The sequence below is a fragment of the Gopherus flavomarginatus genome, chromosome 13, assembly GCF_025201925.1.
Source record: "Gopherus flavomarginatus isolate rGopFla2 chromosome 13, rGopFla2.mat.asm, whole genome shotgun sequence".
Taxonomy (NCBI): Eukaryota; Metazoa; Chordata; order Testudines; family Testudinidae; genus Gopherus; species Gopherus flavomarginatus.
Genome location: NC_066629.1, coordinates 13,602,407 through 13,620,380, shown reverse-complemented (window position 1 = coordinate 13,620,380; position 17,974 = coordinate 13,602,407). Strand labels below are relative to the sequence as shown.

At 49.5% G+C, this 17,974-nt stretch overlaps 1 protein-coding gene across 2 annotated transcripts in view; it reads left to right on the top strand.

Annotated features, from left to right (window-relative positions):
• KIRREL3 (kirre like nephrin family adhesion molecule 3) overlaps positions 1-17,974 on the top strand; it is a 737,495-nt gene that overhangs the window by 541,985 nt on the left and 177,536 nt on the right. For both annotated transcript variants that reach the window (XM_050921587.1, XM_050921586.1), the window contains exons 5-6: positions 8,646-8,803; positions 16,462-16,612. In XM_050921587.1, coding sequence (XP_050777544.1) covers positions 8,646-8,803; positions 16,462-16,612 — 309 coding nt within the window. The remainder of the gene's footprint in view (positions 1-8,645; positions 8,804-16,461; positions 16,613-17,974) is intronic.

The window sequence follows — 17,974 nt, the reverse complement described above, 5'->3', positions numbered from 1 at the left end:
TTAATTAGAGGGAGGTGGTTGTTTTTCTCTCTCCACTTTCAGAAGCTGGCTTCTCCCCAGGGAACTGTGCTATTCAGAGAAATATTGATAATAATTAAGGACATCTCTGATTGCAGCAGCGACTTGCTAGTTAGTGGCCAAGAATGTTCAGGGACATCCTTTTTATGTCTTGTTCAAAGAATGGCTTCTCTAGCAGCCCTGTGTCCTAGCACTCGGCTGGGTGTAACAGGCGGGGGGAGGGGAGATGAGCCAGCCTTGAGTACAGGATGAGCCAGCCTTGAGTACACCTGGGTTGAATCACATGCTCCCAGGCAGCAGCAGGAAGCTGGGGCAGTGAAGCTGTAGGAGAACAGGGCCTCCTGCACTGGTCCCTGAGGAAGGAACAGTCTCTCAGGTAGGAGGGATTTTGTCTAACTGAAGGTGGGGTGGAAGGTTATGTCTGTGTTTGCTTGAGAACTTTGTTAATTTAATAAAAAGCCAGCCTTAAAGGAGGACTGTGGAGTTTGGTGAAGGGGAAGACAGGCCTAGGGCACAGCAGAAGCACCCCTGGCCACTAGCAGATGCTTGGGTGGTGGCCAGCCCTCTTACATGGGGGATACTGATTCAGTCCTGGTCTGGCAAACATTTCTGGGTCAGAGTAACTGTACACATGTACGTAACTCCATTGTCAACTCATATGTGTAAGAGTTTGCAGGGCTGGGGTCCAAGCAGGAAGACCTCTAACTATGCAGTTAATTTATGATAGTGCCAAAAGCATGGTCCCTGTACAATATGCATTTCTTCAGATGTCTTAAAATGTGCATCTCCAAAGCTCGCTCTTTCTTCTCCCTGGCTCTGCAGACCATAGAGGTCCTTGGCTCTTTTCACAAGTTGACCCCGTCCCTTTAGGCCAAGGCCATGTTGTTCCCCTTGGTGGTAATTCACACTGGCAGTCTGTCTACACTGCAGACAAGGGAAATGATTGCAGCTTTGATAGACATACCCGAGCTACCTCACAGCTAACTTGAGGAACAATAGCTGTGTTGTGTCTCTGCACAATTACCTCAAATATACCAAAGAGGAGGGATGATACTGGGCAAGAGCCAAGGACTCTTAGGACATTCTATTCAGGATATGTGTTTGCAGCATATGCAGATATACTTGAATTAGCATTGCTACGGCTAGATCAGTGCTAGCTCGAGAAGTGTAGCTGCAGCATCGGGGCAGTGATGCAGGCTAAGCTCTGGAGTACAGTACAGTGCCACCCAGGCTTGGCCCCTTACACTCCTGAAGCCCTAAAAGGCCATGTGTCCTGCACGAAGAGGGGGATCTCTTTACAGGAGCTCAATGCTGTTCAATAGAATGCCATACTCACTCCATGACACTGCATTCCTGTGAGGGTGTCACGTCTGCACCTCTGTGTGTATGGGTTTGCATGTCTGCTGTACATGTGCTTGTGTGTATGCAGGAGCATGTATGTATGTGCATATGTGTGCAGGTGTATGTCTGTGCATGCACATCTGTACCCAGGCTTGTGTATTTGTGCATGCGTGTATCAGTAGGTGCAGGCGTGTGCGTGCAAGTGTAAACGTAAACACCCGTATTTGTGTAGATGCAGAGTATTCCAGCTCAGCCAGCAGTAGGTCCCAAAGTCATCCTGTGATAAGTCGTTTCCATTTTTGTTTTTTTTAATTTTTTCAGATCTTTAATAGTTAATTCCATTCCCTTTGCTGCCAAAAAACTCAACCCCTTCCTATTTTTATCTCTGAGTTCATCACAAAAGGCTCATACTTCCACCCTCTTCATGATTAAAAATTAGGAGACCAAATTCAACAGTGGTGTCTTAGAATAATAACCAAATCTTGGGAGTGCAGTGGATGAGTAATGAATCACGGCTCTGTCTTAAAGGCATCTCGCTCTCTTTTCTGTACCGGAGTTTGAATGGCAAAGTAATGAGTCCTTCCTCATTTCATAAAAGTTACAGATGTTGAGAGCCACTGCTGATTTCTATTCATCAGGTCCGCCCCTTCTCCACCAGATCTCCCGGTTAATGAGCCGGGAGCCAGTCAATAATTCATGGCTACATGAATAACCGGGGGATGATAACCGCTTATTTGGGAAGATGTAATCAGGACCCATTCTCTCTCTCTCTCTCTTTTTTTCTCTTCTTATCAGCTCCCTGTGACTCACTGCTAATCCAATAGACTGAAGCAGAAGCAGAACAATAGGTTAGAAAATAAGGTACTTACAGTATGTGGGAGAAAAGCAGTTCCATGCTTAGGTGTGTTTTTTCTCTCTTCCTCCCCCTCAGTGACCTAGGTCCTTTTGTCAGGCAGCTCAGAGACAGGATGGGCCACGTGGAGTGAATATGATAACACACGGCTGCTAAAAAGTTTTCAATTTCATCTCCCAGGATTGGCCTTGTACAGACATCAATAGGGAATATTAAGCATCTGCATGCGACAGGTCCCCCGTTTTGCCCTGCAAGCTTCCTATAGGAAAGGGGTTATTTTCTGTTCCAGGAGAACAGACTAGAGGAGACCTCCTTGCCTAAAAATGCCTTCAGTGTCTCCTTCACTGCACAGCTTTTTAGGATGATGGGAGCCACAGAAAGTCACAGATAGCCAGCTAGATATAAAGCATCCCCTGACCTGTACAGGTGAAGAATTATGGATGCGATCCACAAAGCAATTTGGGTACCTAAACTCCAGATTCAGGCATCTAAGTCCCTGTGCGTGTGGCAGCACCGTGATCCACAAAACTCCTGCCTGGCTTCAGCTAACCCTATAGGTGCCTAAATTCACTTGGCATCTGCCTTTCCACTGCAAAAGTTCCCTCGCTACTTACATTTTAGCCCTCAGCCATGAACCCTGCTGCCCACTCTAGGCCAGCTGTCAGCTTTCCCATCTGTAAAAGGAGGAATGATACACAGGGATTGTTCTTGTATAGTCTCATTCCCAAGCAGTCCCATTTCTATGGTACTGTATGTCTCTGCACGCGCCTGGAATCCGTTCTACGAATAGCTGGAAAATGTGGATCCCTGTAGAATGAGAGGCACGAATAGTAAGGAGAGATAGTTCAAACCTAAACCCCAGAACCCCTAAACTTGGCATCCTTTTGAATAGGGGGCCAGTTTGGAACTTTGCCAATGAGCTGCCCTAAACCCCAAGAGGTGCTGGTTGAAATTTGGGATAGTTCAGGTGTGTGGCTCTGACGGCCCAGTCCAATCTGCAGACATAAGACTTGTGTGTAATGCGGTGCGTATTCACTGTCTATATGCAGAATTGTGTGTGTGTGTGTGTGTGTGTGTAACTGTCTCAGGCTGGTTAGCCTTTAAGGCAGGGGTAGGCAAACTTTTTGGCCTGAGGGCCGCACTGCGTTTCAGAAATAGTATGGAGGGCTGGTTAGGGGAGGCTGTTCCTCCCCAAACAGCCAGGCATGGCCCGGCCTCTGCTCCTTATCTGACCCCATCCCCCCCCCCGCTTCTCGCCCCCTGACGGCCCCCCTGGCATCCCTGCCCTATCCACGCCCCCTGCTGTCTGTCCCCTACTGCCCCTAGACCTCCTGCCCCAACTGCTCCCTGCCGCCCCATCCAACCCCCACTCCTTCTTGACTGCCCCCCCGACCTCCACTCCATCCAACCACTCCTTATCCCTGTCCCCTAACTGCCCCCAGAACCCCTGCCCCCCGCTGCCCCATCCAACCCCTTCTCCCTGACTGCCCCCAGAACCCCTGCCCACATTCAACCCACCTGTTCCCCACCCTCCGACCACCCCCATCCCTATCCACAGCCCTGGTCCCTGACCACCCCCCTGCCCTCTATCCACCCCTCCTCCACTGTTCCCTGCCCCCTTACCACTCTGCCTGGAGCACCAGTGGCTGGCAGCGTGGCTGCACCAGGACAGGCAGCCACGCCGCCTGGCTGGAGCCAGCCAAGCAGCACAGAGCACCGTAGTTATTAGACCCAGCTGGGGATTTCCATCAAGAGCTGGGTGAGCCCAGCTGGAAAGGGGAGACCTGGAGGAGACTGCGGGGCAGAGCCCTGTCTAAGAAGCAGTCTGGAAGAAGGCTGAGGAGAAAGGGGAGAGGAGCAGACAGGCTACTGCTGAGCAGCAGCCTGTCTGAACCCCTGGGTGAGGAGAGTGCCAACCTAGACGGTGGGGCTGTGGGAGGCACAGGAGCCTGGGGCTAGGCACGGGGATAAACCATAGCGGCTGAGGTGTGCCGGTGAGGAAGGGAGGCTGGCTGAGCTTGCCTGGGCTGAAGGTTCAGTTCTTTTGAGTATTGTGCTGTCCTTTATTAAAGGACTTTGTGGCTCTGGAAGGGACAGGACTCTATGAAGTCATCCGGCTGGAGGGCCAGAACATTCCAACCCTGGAATTGGCTGAAGAACAGTGGGGGATGCGGGGGCGCAGAACTGAGGCAAAAATTGCTGAGTGCCACAGCCAGATAGGAGGGGTGTGTTGGCGGGAGCAACTTGGCCGCAGTAACCAATTCTGAGGTGTTGGGGAGCATGCTTCCCACCATCTCCTGACCTTTGACCAGTGGTAGAGAAGCCAGCAATGACTGCTGAGTACCTTCTTCTCAGCCCAAACGTACAGGAACCCCAGGTGCCAAAGCAGAGATGCCTATGTGGGTGCCAGACAGGGCTCAGTCTGCTTCAAACGTTCATGGTCACATTGTTCAGCTGGTGCCCACTAGCTCCCAGAGTGGGTCATAGCTGTGCCTCCCCCCAGCATAGTGAGCTCCCCTGCAGCAGCTTCTGCTCCCCAGGGCATGGAGGTGGGGATGGCATTCACCATCCACTCTGCCTGTCCAATGGAGAAGAAATGTACTTTCCACCATCCCTCCAGTCATCTGCCTGAGTGAGGCAATGACTCCCTTTCCTGTCTGTCTATTGATGGATCTGCCATCACCGGGGGCATCTGAGCACCTTTCTCTCTTGTTCTAAATAAATCTTCTACTTGGGCCCAGGGAACAGCACAACCCTCCCCACCTCCACCATGCACACGCTCCCATCCTCAAGCTCTGCCTGTCATAAGGGACTTCAAGCCAAATCCAAGGGCCATCTGAAATATGGTGGGGTCCATCTGCAATGAGAGGGCATTCAGTGTTCTTTGTGGCATGAGTCGTCTTTCCGATAAGCCCTGCTAGATGTTGGTTTGGAGCTGGGCAAAGGTGCTGGATTAGCAGCCGTGGAGAGCAAAGAACTCTGGTTATCTCCCCAGAGCAGGTCCAGGACACGGCGCACCAGGTCAATGAACCCAATACCTGAGCCGAGAGCTGCGAAATGCCACCTCACCCCCACACATGCGAGAGAGAGGGCAGTTCAGGGTCGACGACCCATTCAGTTCTTGGCTTCTAAGCTGAAATCTCAAATTAGTGCCAATGTGCTGGTGGTTTTGGGAGAGGCAGAGCTGGCCTGAGCCCCATGACACTCGTGTCACTGCAGCCAGCAGATGGGAACAACCTCCAGCTGCTCCCTGTCTGCCTCTGCCCAGTTTCCATCACTCCACATCTCTGCTCAGAGAGGATTCCTAGCTCCAGAAGTGGACGAATCCCTGCTATGTGTGATACAGAGCTAGGCTGGGGCCCCTAATGAGAGGCACCCCTCGTAGCAAGCTGTCAGGATATGACAGCTTGATTGATGGGAATTTCAAAGGAAGGCTGAGATCTGAAACGTCTCCTTGACACCCACAGCAAAATCTTTCTTCAGAGAGAGATGCTTGAAAAAACCCCCTTCAAATGAATGCCAAATGAGGGCGTCTCCTTCTGGCTGCGTGGGACCTGGCAACCCTACGCGTAATGAGAGGCAGTGAAGAGGCGGCAGTAACTTTGTCACGTTAAAGCAACAGAGAAACCATAACTACAGTACCGCTCCCCTTCCCCGTGACTGGACTCTGCTCAGGGCTGCCTGCATCCAGTTCCCCTCCTCAAATTCATTTGCCAGCATGATGTACATTTTGTTTTGATTAGTCCAGCCATGCTGTGTGACCTACAGCTGCTTACGCTATAAGCCCCACTCTCCTAGGAGCTCTCGGCATGTAGAGAAATGTCTTTAGGATGGCTCAGGACCCACCTCAGCCCTGGCACAAATGGCTGTGCCCCTCGTTGATGTTTATGGGAATTGCGCCTGCTCACACCACTGTCAGCTCAGGACCATGACGTCTGGTGATCTGCATGGAGATTATATGGCAAGCTTCTGGCTGAGGAGGAGCCAGTGCGTATCACTTTATACACCGCGGCTTCCCCATACCCCAGTGCAGCATGTTAGTTTGCAGAGAGGAAGGATGCCCAAGGAGTTAGAACAGCAGCCTAGAACTTGGCAAGCTGCGTTCAGGTTCCTGCTCTGGTGCAAACTTCCTGTTCGACCTTTGTCAAGTCACTTAGTCACTCTGTGCCTCAGTTTCCCATCTGTAAAACAGGGATAACAGCACTTCCCTGTCTCACCTGGACATGTGAGGAGACATACATAGAAGACTGTGAGGTACTTAGGTACTAAGTTAATGGAGGCCTTTGGGTGCTTTAGCTATATAAACAGACTTGCTATAACCAATCTATATCCAAACTCCCACATTCTAGCCCTCTCAATCTTTGGGGCTTTTGAAATCTGAATGTAGAGATGAATTTTCCAAACCCCTGTCCATCACTCTAATGGGCTGAACCAAAACACCTGTTCTGAACACTCACCACACACTTTGCAGTGCTTAAAATCCATATCCAGATCAGCCCCTGGCTACTAGATACCACGGCGCTGAGTGAAGTATAAACACTCAGAAGTGTGAAACGAGCTTAATTTTGTGCCATGAGAAAGTTACTCTGGGTACTTGGCATTGGGGGGGCGGGTAGAGGGACACCGTCTTAGACAGCTGGTATAAACTTCTGTGGACCTGATCCTCAATGGGTGTAAATTGGTGTTGCTCCATTGACTTTGACAAAGTAACATTGATTCTTATCATATCAACTGAGGATCTTGTCCCTGGTCACAGACAGAAATGTTGAGCCAGATGAATTTCTGGTGTATCTCCACTGACTGCAGTGAATTTTCAGCTAGGGATGAATTTGGCCCATAGTCTGATTATAAGAAGTCATTTCTCCTTGTCAGTGTGTAAAATGGACTGAAATTGTCTGTACCCTGCTCTTGTCTGTTCTATTAGACTGAGCACCTTGCATTGCTTCACTCATATTGCTCTTGAATGCAGTACGTTAGATTGCATGACAGTTCTTTCCCTGGGGCCCTCATAAAATGAGCGTTGTGTGTCTCACTAGGTGAGTGCAGTCAGCAACATCATAAATAAATAAATGGGGAAAACATGTTGGTGTTGGTTCCAGCATTTCGAGCCATTTGAGGCACGGGCTGTTAATAAAGGTTTCAACACAGAGCCCCTCTTCTCCGCCAAATCCCCTCGCAACCACTTAAACTCCTGCAAGTACCCCAGACCCACTGTGATCTAGCAAACCAATCTCAGGTGCAAATAGCCACCTCTTCCCTGAGATCACACAGCTGTTGTGTTACTCCAAATTTCAAGTGGATGAGCTTCCATAAACCTTCAACAGTTAACATATTAACCATTTCCAAGCACATGCCTCCCTCTCTGTCTGGCTGCAGAGACCTCAAGCTTCCAGGATCAAACTCTCTGGGAAGTTAAAATATTCATTTATATAAAAACTAGACACCATTACCGCATACTCACCAAGCCCCAGATCCCCACAGCATCAGGTGCTCTGCAACCCCCTGCCTCCCTCCCCACCTGCTTCCTGCAGGCTGGGCATTAATCAGGGTTTAAACATAAGGGGGAAAAGACTCCACATTTGCTAGCACAGCGCTGGGTTCTCAGTGGCCAGTCCTTCAGATTTCACATCTTGTTCTTACTAGGTCGCGCTTATAAACTCCCCTTCATGTGTTTAGAAGTCACCTGAGTGTGGTATGTCTAGTTCTGGAAGCGGTATGTCTTTGTTTTCTGTGTGCTGTCCTTTCAATTTCTAAGAACTCTGCCTGCAGGCAGAAGTTAGCAGCCATTTTGTTCACAGAGCTCTTGCAGACTGTTACTGAGGGGGATGTACACACTGTGCTCTCTCCTTTCTTGTTAGGCTGAAAGTGCATGTGCTGCTCTTTTTGTTTTGTAGCATAAGGTCATGGATTTATCCAAGCAACCTCATAGACCTTTGTCATTCTTTCTTGTTCAATCTCTGTCTCCCTTCTTTCTGTGTTGCCTTCATCCCAGCCTCTTTTCCTTCTGGCTCCTGTTTTGTATGAGAGCCTTCTCCTCTGCTAACTCCCGCTTTCCTGCCTCTCACCGTGCAATCAATTCTTCATCTCTTTTCAAATCTCCACTGAAAACTTATTCCTTGTCTCCTTTGTCTATGCCTCTTAAATATCAGTCTGCCGGTGCTGATTCTGGGGCGCAGCTAATGTGCAAGCAACAAAAGAAAGTCAAGTTGTATGGTACTAAGATTGGGCTATATTCTACCATCAGCCACAGCCTGATTGAAGCCAACTGCCTTGGGGTTCCATGAGTGTACCAGAGTATAGTTTAGCCTATGGTTGCCATTTTCCCCCACATGTTCCCTGCTAAGTACCACTGCAGGCACAGACTTTGCAGGCAAAGGGTAGCTTGGCTGAAGCTTATAAACTGCATTCTTTCTCTTGTCTGATTTCTTTGCAGTTCCTCCAGATGACCCAGTAATTACTGGGGGCCCGATCATTAGCCTTAGAGCTGGGGATCCCCTGAACTTGACCTGCCATGCTGACAACGCCAAACCAGCAGCCTCCATCATCTGGATGCGGAATGGAGAAGTGATAAACGGAGCCACCTATTCCAAGGTCAGGCGGGGTGGAGTTTGGGATGGTGCTGGGGACGTGGCACTGCTCTTTTGCTCGCCTCACAGAGGTGTCCTTCACTCAATTCTGTCCAGAGTGGAATGTGGCTCTTCTTATGCATCAGGGCCATATCCTCCCTGGTGTCAATTGGCATAGCCCCATTGACTCAGTGGTGCTGTGTTGACTTACACCAGCAGATGATCTGGTCCCACGTTTCTCAGTGCTGCTCCTTCAGCTTCTGTACCCCTGGCTGCTGAGGGAGCAGAGATCAGTGGTGAGCCAGAAGGGCACATTCAGAGGGGGACTCAAAGCTTCTCCTAGCCCTTCAGTGAATAATTTACGCCAACTTAGGCTGACTTAGACTTACCCAATTATTAACGTGTGACCTTACATGTCATCTCTGAACATGGCTTACTGGAGTGAACGCAACTGTCCTGCCAAGGGGCCAGCGGGGAGGAGTGGGGCAAGAAAAGCAGCTGCCAGAAGTGTGTAAGAAGCTGCAACAGTCAAGGGCAGACTCAACTCTGAATTTCACTTAATGGCTACCTCCGGCCCAGAGAGCTCCATGCTCTGCCTCATATCAGTGCTGAGCAGGTCATCCATTCAATATGCTCCTCACCAGGTGTCTAAAAGCACAGTGGCCCAATACCCAAAGGTATACAGGTGCCTTTCTCCCAGCTATTTCAGCCTGAGTTGTCCTTAGGGAAGTGGAAATGCACCAGTGGAAGGTCGTCACCTATCAGAACACAACCGCTCTTTGGAGCAGCCCTGAGGCCACAACTGACCACAGCAGTGGCAGCTCTGGGTCCAAACTGGCTAGAACAGATCGCTCAAGAAGCTGATTGGCAGGGCAATTTGGAGGAAACAAGTCTCTCGGGAGGGAAAAGGGTTGTCTCTCTTGTGACCTGAATAGCACATCAAATTGAACAAGTTCAGCAGCAACCTTTGGCAAGCGGAGAACAAAAGGTTCCTCTCTTAGCAGTTATGCTGGTGACTCTGTGAGCCATGGGCTGAACAGCTGGCTTGGAATTATTGTATGCTTGGATTGACAAGATTTCACTAAGAAGTGAAACAGGGAAAAGGTGGTTCCAGGTGGCTGAATGCAGCTCCAGGAGCCCAGAGATGTGGGGTTCTACTTTCAGCTCTGTTCTTTGTGCCACGGGGTAGTTTGTGGCACCTAGCCCCAGGTTCCTGATCTCTAAAACGGGGTGACCGTAAATACCTACAGCACTGTGGGGGGATGGGTTGTATTAATTAAAATGACTTAAAGATGGAGGAAAGTGTTCAGTGTTAGTGCAACTTGGTTCTGAAACGTGGCTCTCATGTTTGAACAGCATTTACTGCCTTAATATAGAATCAAGGGGTCAGAAGGGACCGCAAGGGTCATCTGGTCTAACGCCTTGCCAAGCTGCAGGATTTGTTGTGTCTAACCCCTCCAAGGCAGTGGTCTGTGGTAACTTCACTAGTCATCCAGTCGCATGTTGAAGACTGAAGCAAAGTAGGCACTGAGCCGCTCTGCCTTCCTATCATCTTCCGTTCCCAGCTCACCTTCTGCATTGAGCAGCGGACCCACACCATCCTGGATCTTTCTCTTTTTCGTCTGACGTATATTTGTACAACTCCTTCCTGTTGTCTCTAACATTCCTTGGCAGTTCTTTGCCTTGGCTTTCCTGATTTTTGTCCCCACGTTCTTTCGCTATTCCCATGTATGCTTCCTTGGTGACATGCACCTCCTTCCATCTCTTGCATGTATCCCTTTGGGTTTTTAGATAGCTGAAAAGCTCCTTGTGCAGTCTCATTGGCCTCCCGTGGCTCTTATATTTCCTCTGCGTTGGAAAGGTGGAAATGTGCAGAGCCAAACTCAACCCTGGTGCAATTCAGGAGTCTCCTCAGTGATCACAGTGCTGCCTATACCTATAGGTATCTCTTCTCCCAAGACCAAATTATTTTACTATTTATTTTTACTATTTCACTTCATTGTGGAGCACCAGTAATGACTCCACAGTTAAGCCTACAAAACAGTTCTTTTCCCATTACAATCCTGTTTTGAAAGTCCTCCTAGCTCCCTGTACAAAGCTGATTTCCAGCTGAATTTACTCATGCACATTGTCTAGGAAAAAAGCTCTTGCATCCAAGTGGTGTGGTTGTGTGGAAGGACAAGTCTGGGGTTTGAGGCCCTGTCCATTGATTTCAGTGGGATCTGGCCTGAAGTCATGATGCTCTTGATCAGTAAAAGGAACTATCAGGTTCACGTCCATGCTCAGAACCTGCCATCTCACAGCAGCCACCATTTCAACTGCACAGCTGAAGGCTTTGTCTTGATTAGGAGCTCTGCCATTGGCCACTATTTGGGATGCAATAGACCTTGTTGTAACTCTTGTCTCAACGAGAATCTCCCCTCAATCTTGTAATAGTTTGCTAGGCTTTGAGACTGGGTTTTGTGGAATACAATTTGGAAAGCTTCTTTCCATCGCTCTTGCTTGATTTGATCTAGAAGAGCTCTACTTTTTCAATAACCTGTGTATTCTTGGTGTATTTAGATTCCTGGTATAATAGTCTGGTTGCATCAGATGACCATCCAGGAATGAATTGTTGACAAAATCCCCGAGGTATAGTTGGTATCTTTTTGCAGTGGCCAGAGCTTTAAGGCAGAAGACTTGGTAGATGGCACTGATGCTTTGGACATACAGAAGCTGCAGGTTGATTGTTGACGCCCCTCCTATAGCCTTCCACCATCTTGATGAGGGGAGTAGATAGACACACGTGCTATTTTGGCTGGTTGGAGCAAGTCCAAGGTGAAAAAATAAGTATCGCTACATTTCTAAATGAAAAGTCAAAACGTTTTGTTTCAAAATGGAGGAAATTAACTCTGACTTTTCCTCAGCAGAAAAAATAATTTTGTTTTTGGCCAAAACAGTTTGCCCAATTCAACACGAATTTGCAGGTTGTTTCAGTACCTCAAAAAATGCATTTTTTCAGTGAATTTACTATTTGCTGAAAAAAAGTCACCCAGCTCTGCTACAGAGTCAGTGCTACTGCAACATCACCTGACAGCGTGGCCTAGAGCAGGGAGCCATTCCAGAATGGATCTTAGAGCCCGGGCAGTAGGGTGACCAGATGCCCTGATTTTATAGAGACAAACCTGATTTTGAGGTCTTTTTCTTATATAGGCTCCTATTACCCCCTCGCCCCCTGTCCTGATTTTTCACACTTGCTGTCTGGTCACCCTACCGGGCAGATAGCTGTCACTGCTGCCCTTCCTAGGAAACAGCTGGGATGTAGAACATTCTACAGTGTATGGGGTCCCCTGAAAAGCTGGTTCTGCTGCTTCCTTCTCTCCATCATCCCCCTAGTCACCGTCTTGCCCAAAGCGATGGCTCCCAGACCAGTAAAAGACACTGGGCTCTAGCAACAGGTAACAAGGAACCAAAAGCCGAGAGGTCCATGACCCATTAAATTCCATCACAGAGGACAGTGTCAGCAGCAAGGCAAAGCATTGCCTGGGCCATGGGAGCAATGAACTCCCTTGGGTCCTGGGGCCCAACTGTCCTGCAGAGCTACCCAACCAAGGCCAGGGAGAAACCAGATCAGGGGAATAATTCTACTGGAGTCTCTTGGTATCTCAGCAGAAATAGTGAGGACAGGCACCAGAGGGCCAGTTCTAGAGTGAGCGCTGGGGCATGGCCTGTCAAGATGGTAGCAGTGACCTCGCCCTGACACGCGCAGAGAGACTCAGACGAGCAGGAAGGCAGCAATGTCAGGCGATGCCGTCAGAGTTCACAGCCAGCACGCAGTCTGTGGGGGAGAACAGCCTGCCATGCAAGCTGAGGTAGCAAGGATGCTACAGAGATCTAGATGAGATGGGGAGAGGTGTCCAGTGCTGGTGGTGAAAGCAGGGCTTAGATACGACAAGTTGATGCCCCATGTAAACCTGAGACAGATCATAGAATATCAGGGTTGGAAGGGACCTCAGGGGTCATCTAGTCCAAATCTCTACTCAAAGCAGGACCAATCCCCAACTAAATCATCCCAACCAGGGCTTTGTCAAGCCTGAACTTAAAAACCTCTAAGGAAGGAGATTCCACCACCTCCCTAGGGAACCCATTCCAGTACTTCACCACCCTCCTAGTGAAAAGTTTTTTTTCCGAATGTCCAACCTAAACCTCCCCCACTGCAGCTTGAGGCCATTACTCCTTGTTCTGTGCTACTACTGAGAACAGTCTAGATCCGTCCTCTTTTAAACTCTCTTTCAGGTAGCTGAAAGCAGCCATCAAATCCTCCCTCATTCTTGTCTTCTGCAGACTAAACAACCCCAGTTCCCTTAGCCTCTCCTCATAAGTCTTGTTCTCCAGCCCTCTAATCATTTTTGTTGACTCTGCTGGACTCTTTCCAGTTTTTCCACATCCTTCTTGTAGTGTAGGGCCCAAAACTAGACACAGTACTCCAGATGAGGCCTCACCAATATTGAATAGAGGGGAATGATCATGTCCCTCGATCTGCTGGCAATGCCCCTACTTATACAGTCCAAAATGCCGTTAGTCTTCTTGGTAACAAGGGCACACTGTTGACTCATATCCAGCTTTTCATCCACTGTAACCCTTAGGTCCTTTTCTGCAGAATTGCTGCCTAGCCAGTTGGTCCCTAGTCTCTAGCAGTGCATGGGATTCTTCCGTCTTAAGTGCAAGACTCTGCACTTGTCCTTGTTGAGCCTCATCAGATTTCTTTTCTAATTTGTCTAGGTCCCTCTGTATCCTATCCCTACCTTCCAGCGTATCTACCACTTCTCCCAATTTAGTGTCATCTGCAAACTTGCTGAGGGTGCAGATCCTCCAGATCTGGGCAGCTCCAGGGAGTGTTGGCTGGATGGAAAACAAATTTGCGACACCCATGAACCATTATCCTGTTGCAGCTCCTAGGGAGATGCGTCTCCCCTGTGCCTGGCTGCCTCCATCCTTGCCTGTAGCTCCCCCCAGATGAACCAGCCTGGCCCCGCAGGCCGTCTGGCGGCTACTGGAGAAGGCAGCATCTGATTTGCATAGAGATTATGACCTTTCTGTTCCTAGCTGCCATCTGATTTGCCTGCAGTATCACAGAAGGATTCCTGCTTTATTGCACCCAAATCCTGAGACATTTCATTTCCCTTGCCGGCAGCAGTGTCTGGCAAGGAGCAAGTAGCTGTGAAAGGTTAACTTGCCAGCAACATATGCATCTGATCAAGGACAAATCCATGATCCTCATAACTCCCTACACATCCTCGTCCAGCCCCCATGGTAATATGACTCCCCTGATTAGCACTGCCTCACTCTTCCCCCTTGAAACGTGCTGCCACTGGGACGGAGCGAAAAACAAAATTAAACCCACCGCTAGCCCTTCCTGCCCCCACTTCCCAGGATGCCACGCGACAGCCAGAGCTAATTAAAACCTGAAAGAACTGACCTCTCTCTGCACCAATTTGGGTGAAATTAATTAAAATCTAGACCATTAACATGTAATCGTTTGTAACTAATTGCAGTCGCTCCAGATCTTCTTCTCCTCCATGGGCTGGGTCAGTCCCACTGCTGGGGAAGAGAGAGTTAAACCCTCTCCATTTCAGACCCGCCAATTGCTGTGGCAGGGAGGGAATATCAGCCCTTTTACAAATATGTCTGTGTTTGTGTTTGTATTAATTCCAAAGCCCAAGCACTCACGCTGCATACGAAGTGTGGCCCCGTCTCAAATAAGATACTGAGACTCCCAGTGCATCTTAAGCAGCTGGCATGGAAGGTCTTGGAGGAAGAGGGTTGTCATACTGGGGATGCGTCACGCAAGGATCTTTCCATGCCAGATGGGGCCCGGTGGTGCCTACAGCCCTGTGGCAATGTCGCCAGCTCTAATGATTTTATTACAAGTCTTGCAATATTTGGTGTTTTTCTTAAGGCCCCAGCTCCTGGAGTCAGGTTTCTAGTATTCCCAGTTGCAAAGGCTTGAAACCATGACGTAAGTGTATCTTAGAGGTTCAGAATCAAGAAGGCAAATAGAAGAATGGGATGTTTATTATTTTCGTAAAATCTCCTGATTTTTACGTCAGTCACATGATTTTTTGGAGGCTTGACACATGATTTTTGAACATTTTGGTTGGCAATGCTGCTGGAGGGCCATAAATCTGATCCCCCCAGCAGGAGATTTCCACTCGCTACACCAAGTTCCTTTCACAAAGACCTTCCTCCCTACCCACAAATGGGCAAATCCAAAGGTTGGGCCTGTGTGCGGCATGGGATAACTGCAGCATTCGAGTGGAGCGTCATCAGCTGCTCACTAGTGCCTCTGATGGCCTCACCTGCTTTTTGGGGGTGATCAAGAGGAGGGTTATACATTATCACTCCTTATACAGTGCCAGAAGAGAGCAAGGAGAAAGGAAAGCCACAGGTATGCCTTGTACCATGCCAGGATGTAGAGCTAGATACAGGGCTTAATCCTCCATTGCCTTGCCAGCTTGGGTCACCATTTGCACCAGTGCAAAGTGAGTGTGTAACACTAGCAAATCAGGGTGGTTCCGATTTACACCCAGGGGTGTGGCACGAGAGTGCCACTGGCTTCAACCCTTTCTGAACACATTGTACACCGCGGAGCTCGCAAGGCAGCTCGTTAATGGCTTTTTAATATTCTCTCTCATGGCATGCGTTACCTGTCTGATTAGCCTATATTAGAGGTTCAGAACAAAAGCAACCTCAGTAATAATAGTTAATTAATGCAAGCATTAGTTCTATTGATGGCTAGTGAGGTGGTGTGATTCCCCCCTGTAGAAATTCAGAGATGGATTCACAAAGGGCTGATTCTCCAAAGGCTACAGAGTGAGCCCCAAGGAGACCCGAAAATAGAACCCAGGAGTCCTCAGGCCTGATTCTGACTTGAATGATGTTATGCCTGGGATGGGTTTGGCCACTGGCACTCTGCCCTCTGCTCCAAGCACTAGATCACGCTGCTTTCTTCTTTCCTTCGCTCTAAGCAAACTTCACTTGAGGCAGAATTGCAGTTTGCACAGTGCAATGCATTGCAGCAATTGGTGACTTTATGCTACTTCTCTAGGAATCATATGGTTCTTTGTAGGCTTCAGGGCCTGATCCCACACTGCTGGGCAGCATATGTGCTCATTTCCTGTTATGTAAAGTGAGTGTGAAATGCTACTGGATTGGTATGGCAGTGTTTCACACTTGCTTGGCACATGTGTGTAAGGTGACACAAGGAACAAGAAGCAGGCCATCGGCTGGGAAACCCCTGAAGCCTGCAAGGTCTGTTCAGTTGACAATACGAATGTCTCCCTGTCTAGGTTGGCGAGTGGGATGAATCTCACCAGAGCTGTCATCCTCGGGTGCAAGGTACTGCATGGTTTCAAAGGAGCCTATGGGAGTTAAGCACCAAACTCCCATTGAAACTCATTGGAATTTGTGCACCTAACCCCCATTAGCTCCTTTGCAAACCCATAGGAATTGCTGTCTTTTAGATTGTAAGCTCTTCAGGCAAGGACTGTCTACCACTTTGTCTGTACAGTGCCTATCACTACCACAACCTGGCTTCATGCTTGTTGGTCCCTAAACTCGAACATAATAAACACAGTCAAGAGTAAAGAATGTATTGCTCCTTTCAAGAGTAACCGAGTTTCGTCCCTGCTTCTCCCCGTGCAGGCGCTTCTCCGAGATGGCAAGAGGGAGAGCATCGTGAGCACCCTTTTTATTGGCCCCTCCGACATCGAGAACGGGCAGAACATCATTTGCCGGGCCACCAACAAAGCCATTCCCAGCGGGAAGGAGACATCCGTCACCATCGACATACAGCGTGAGTGTTTGGCTGGCCGGTCCAGCCATGTGTGTTTCTAATGCTGTGCTTCCCTGGGGATTCCCTGGTTCCTGAATGACTCCGTTTGGCTTGAGTGGGGCCCTAAGTGCAAAGTTCCAAACCAGATCAGGCTCTGAGTTTGGGGTTTGGCTCCAGCCTATCTCTGTATTTGCAGTAGTATGAGTAGCCAGTGGTGATCAGTTCAGGGCGCTGATCTGATGCAGCGCTCAGAAGTTTGGACATCTCCCCGGAACTTCTCCAGTCTCTTGAAAATCTTCAGAGCTGCAAAAATGATCTGAATGTTCCATGTAGACAGGCTGTCTCCTGAGAGCGGGGATCCCAGGCCAGATCCCACCAGAAGGGCCATTCTCAGGATATCCTGAGGTTTCCACAGAACCAACGACCGCAGAAGCAGCGAGAAAATGAACCAAATAGTGTGTGTGTGGGTGGTGGGGGGAGTACCTTGACTGGTTGATATTCAGCTTGGGAGCCAAGATTCTGATTCTGCACAAACTGCTCAGCCTGTCCCTAGCTGTGGGAGTACCTAGGTCTCCATGCTTATGCCGTCCGTAGTCTGTTTGTAGTGTTACCAGCACCCATGCCAATTATGATGGTGGTTTTATTGACTGGACACCTGTCTGAGGCCACCAACCTATTACATGTAAGTCACAGGTGATAGAAGTAGGTTCATTCACCAGTGATACAGCATGATCTGGATTCGAACCCATGACTTACAGGCTGAGAGCTCTGTACCTGGATTTAAAGAAGCGTCTGGTCCATCATTGCTTATAGTTTAGAGTTAGAAAACCTGCCTTATAATAATAGAGTCTAGGACAGAGGTGGGCAAACTACGGCCCAAAGGGCCGCATCCGGCCCTCCAGATGTTTTAATGTGGTCCTTGAGCTCTCGCGGGGGAGCAGGGTCCAGGGCTTGCCCCACTCCGGCACTCCAGCTGGGGAGCAGGGTCCAGGGCTTGCCCCGCTTCACGCGGCTCCTGGAAGCAGTGGCATGTCCCCCCTCTGGCTCATTCAGGGAGGGGAAGCCAGGGGGCTCCGTGTGCTGCCTTTGCTCCAAGCGCTGCCCCTGCAGCTCCCATTGGCTGGGAAATGCAGCCAATGGGAGCTGCAGTGGTGGCACTTGCGGACAGGGCAGCACGCAGAGCTACCTGGCCATACCTTCACATAGGAGCCAGAGGGGGACATGCTGCTGCTGCTGCTTCTGGGAGCTGCTTGAGGTAAGCACTGCCCAGAGCCTGCACCCTAACCCCCTCCTAACCCCTTGCCCCAGCCCTGATCCCCCTCCCACCCTCTGAACCCCTTAGTCCCAGCCCACAGCACCCTTCCACACCCCAACCCCCAATTT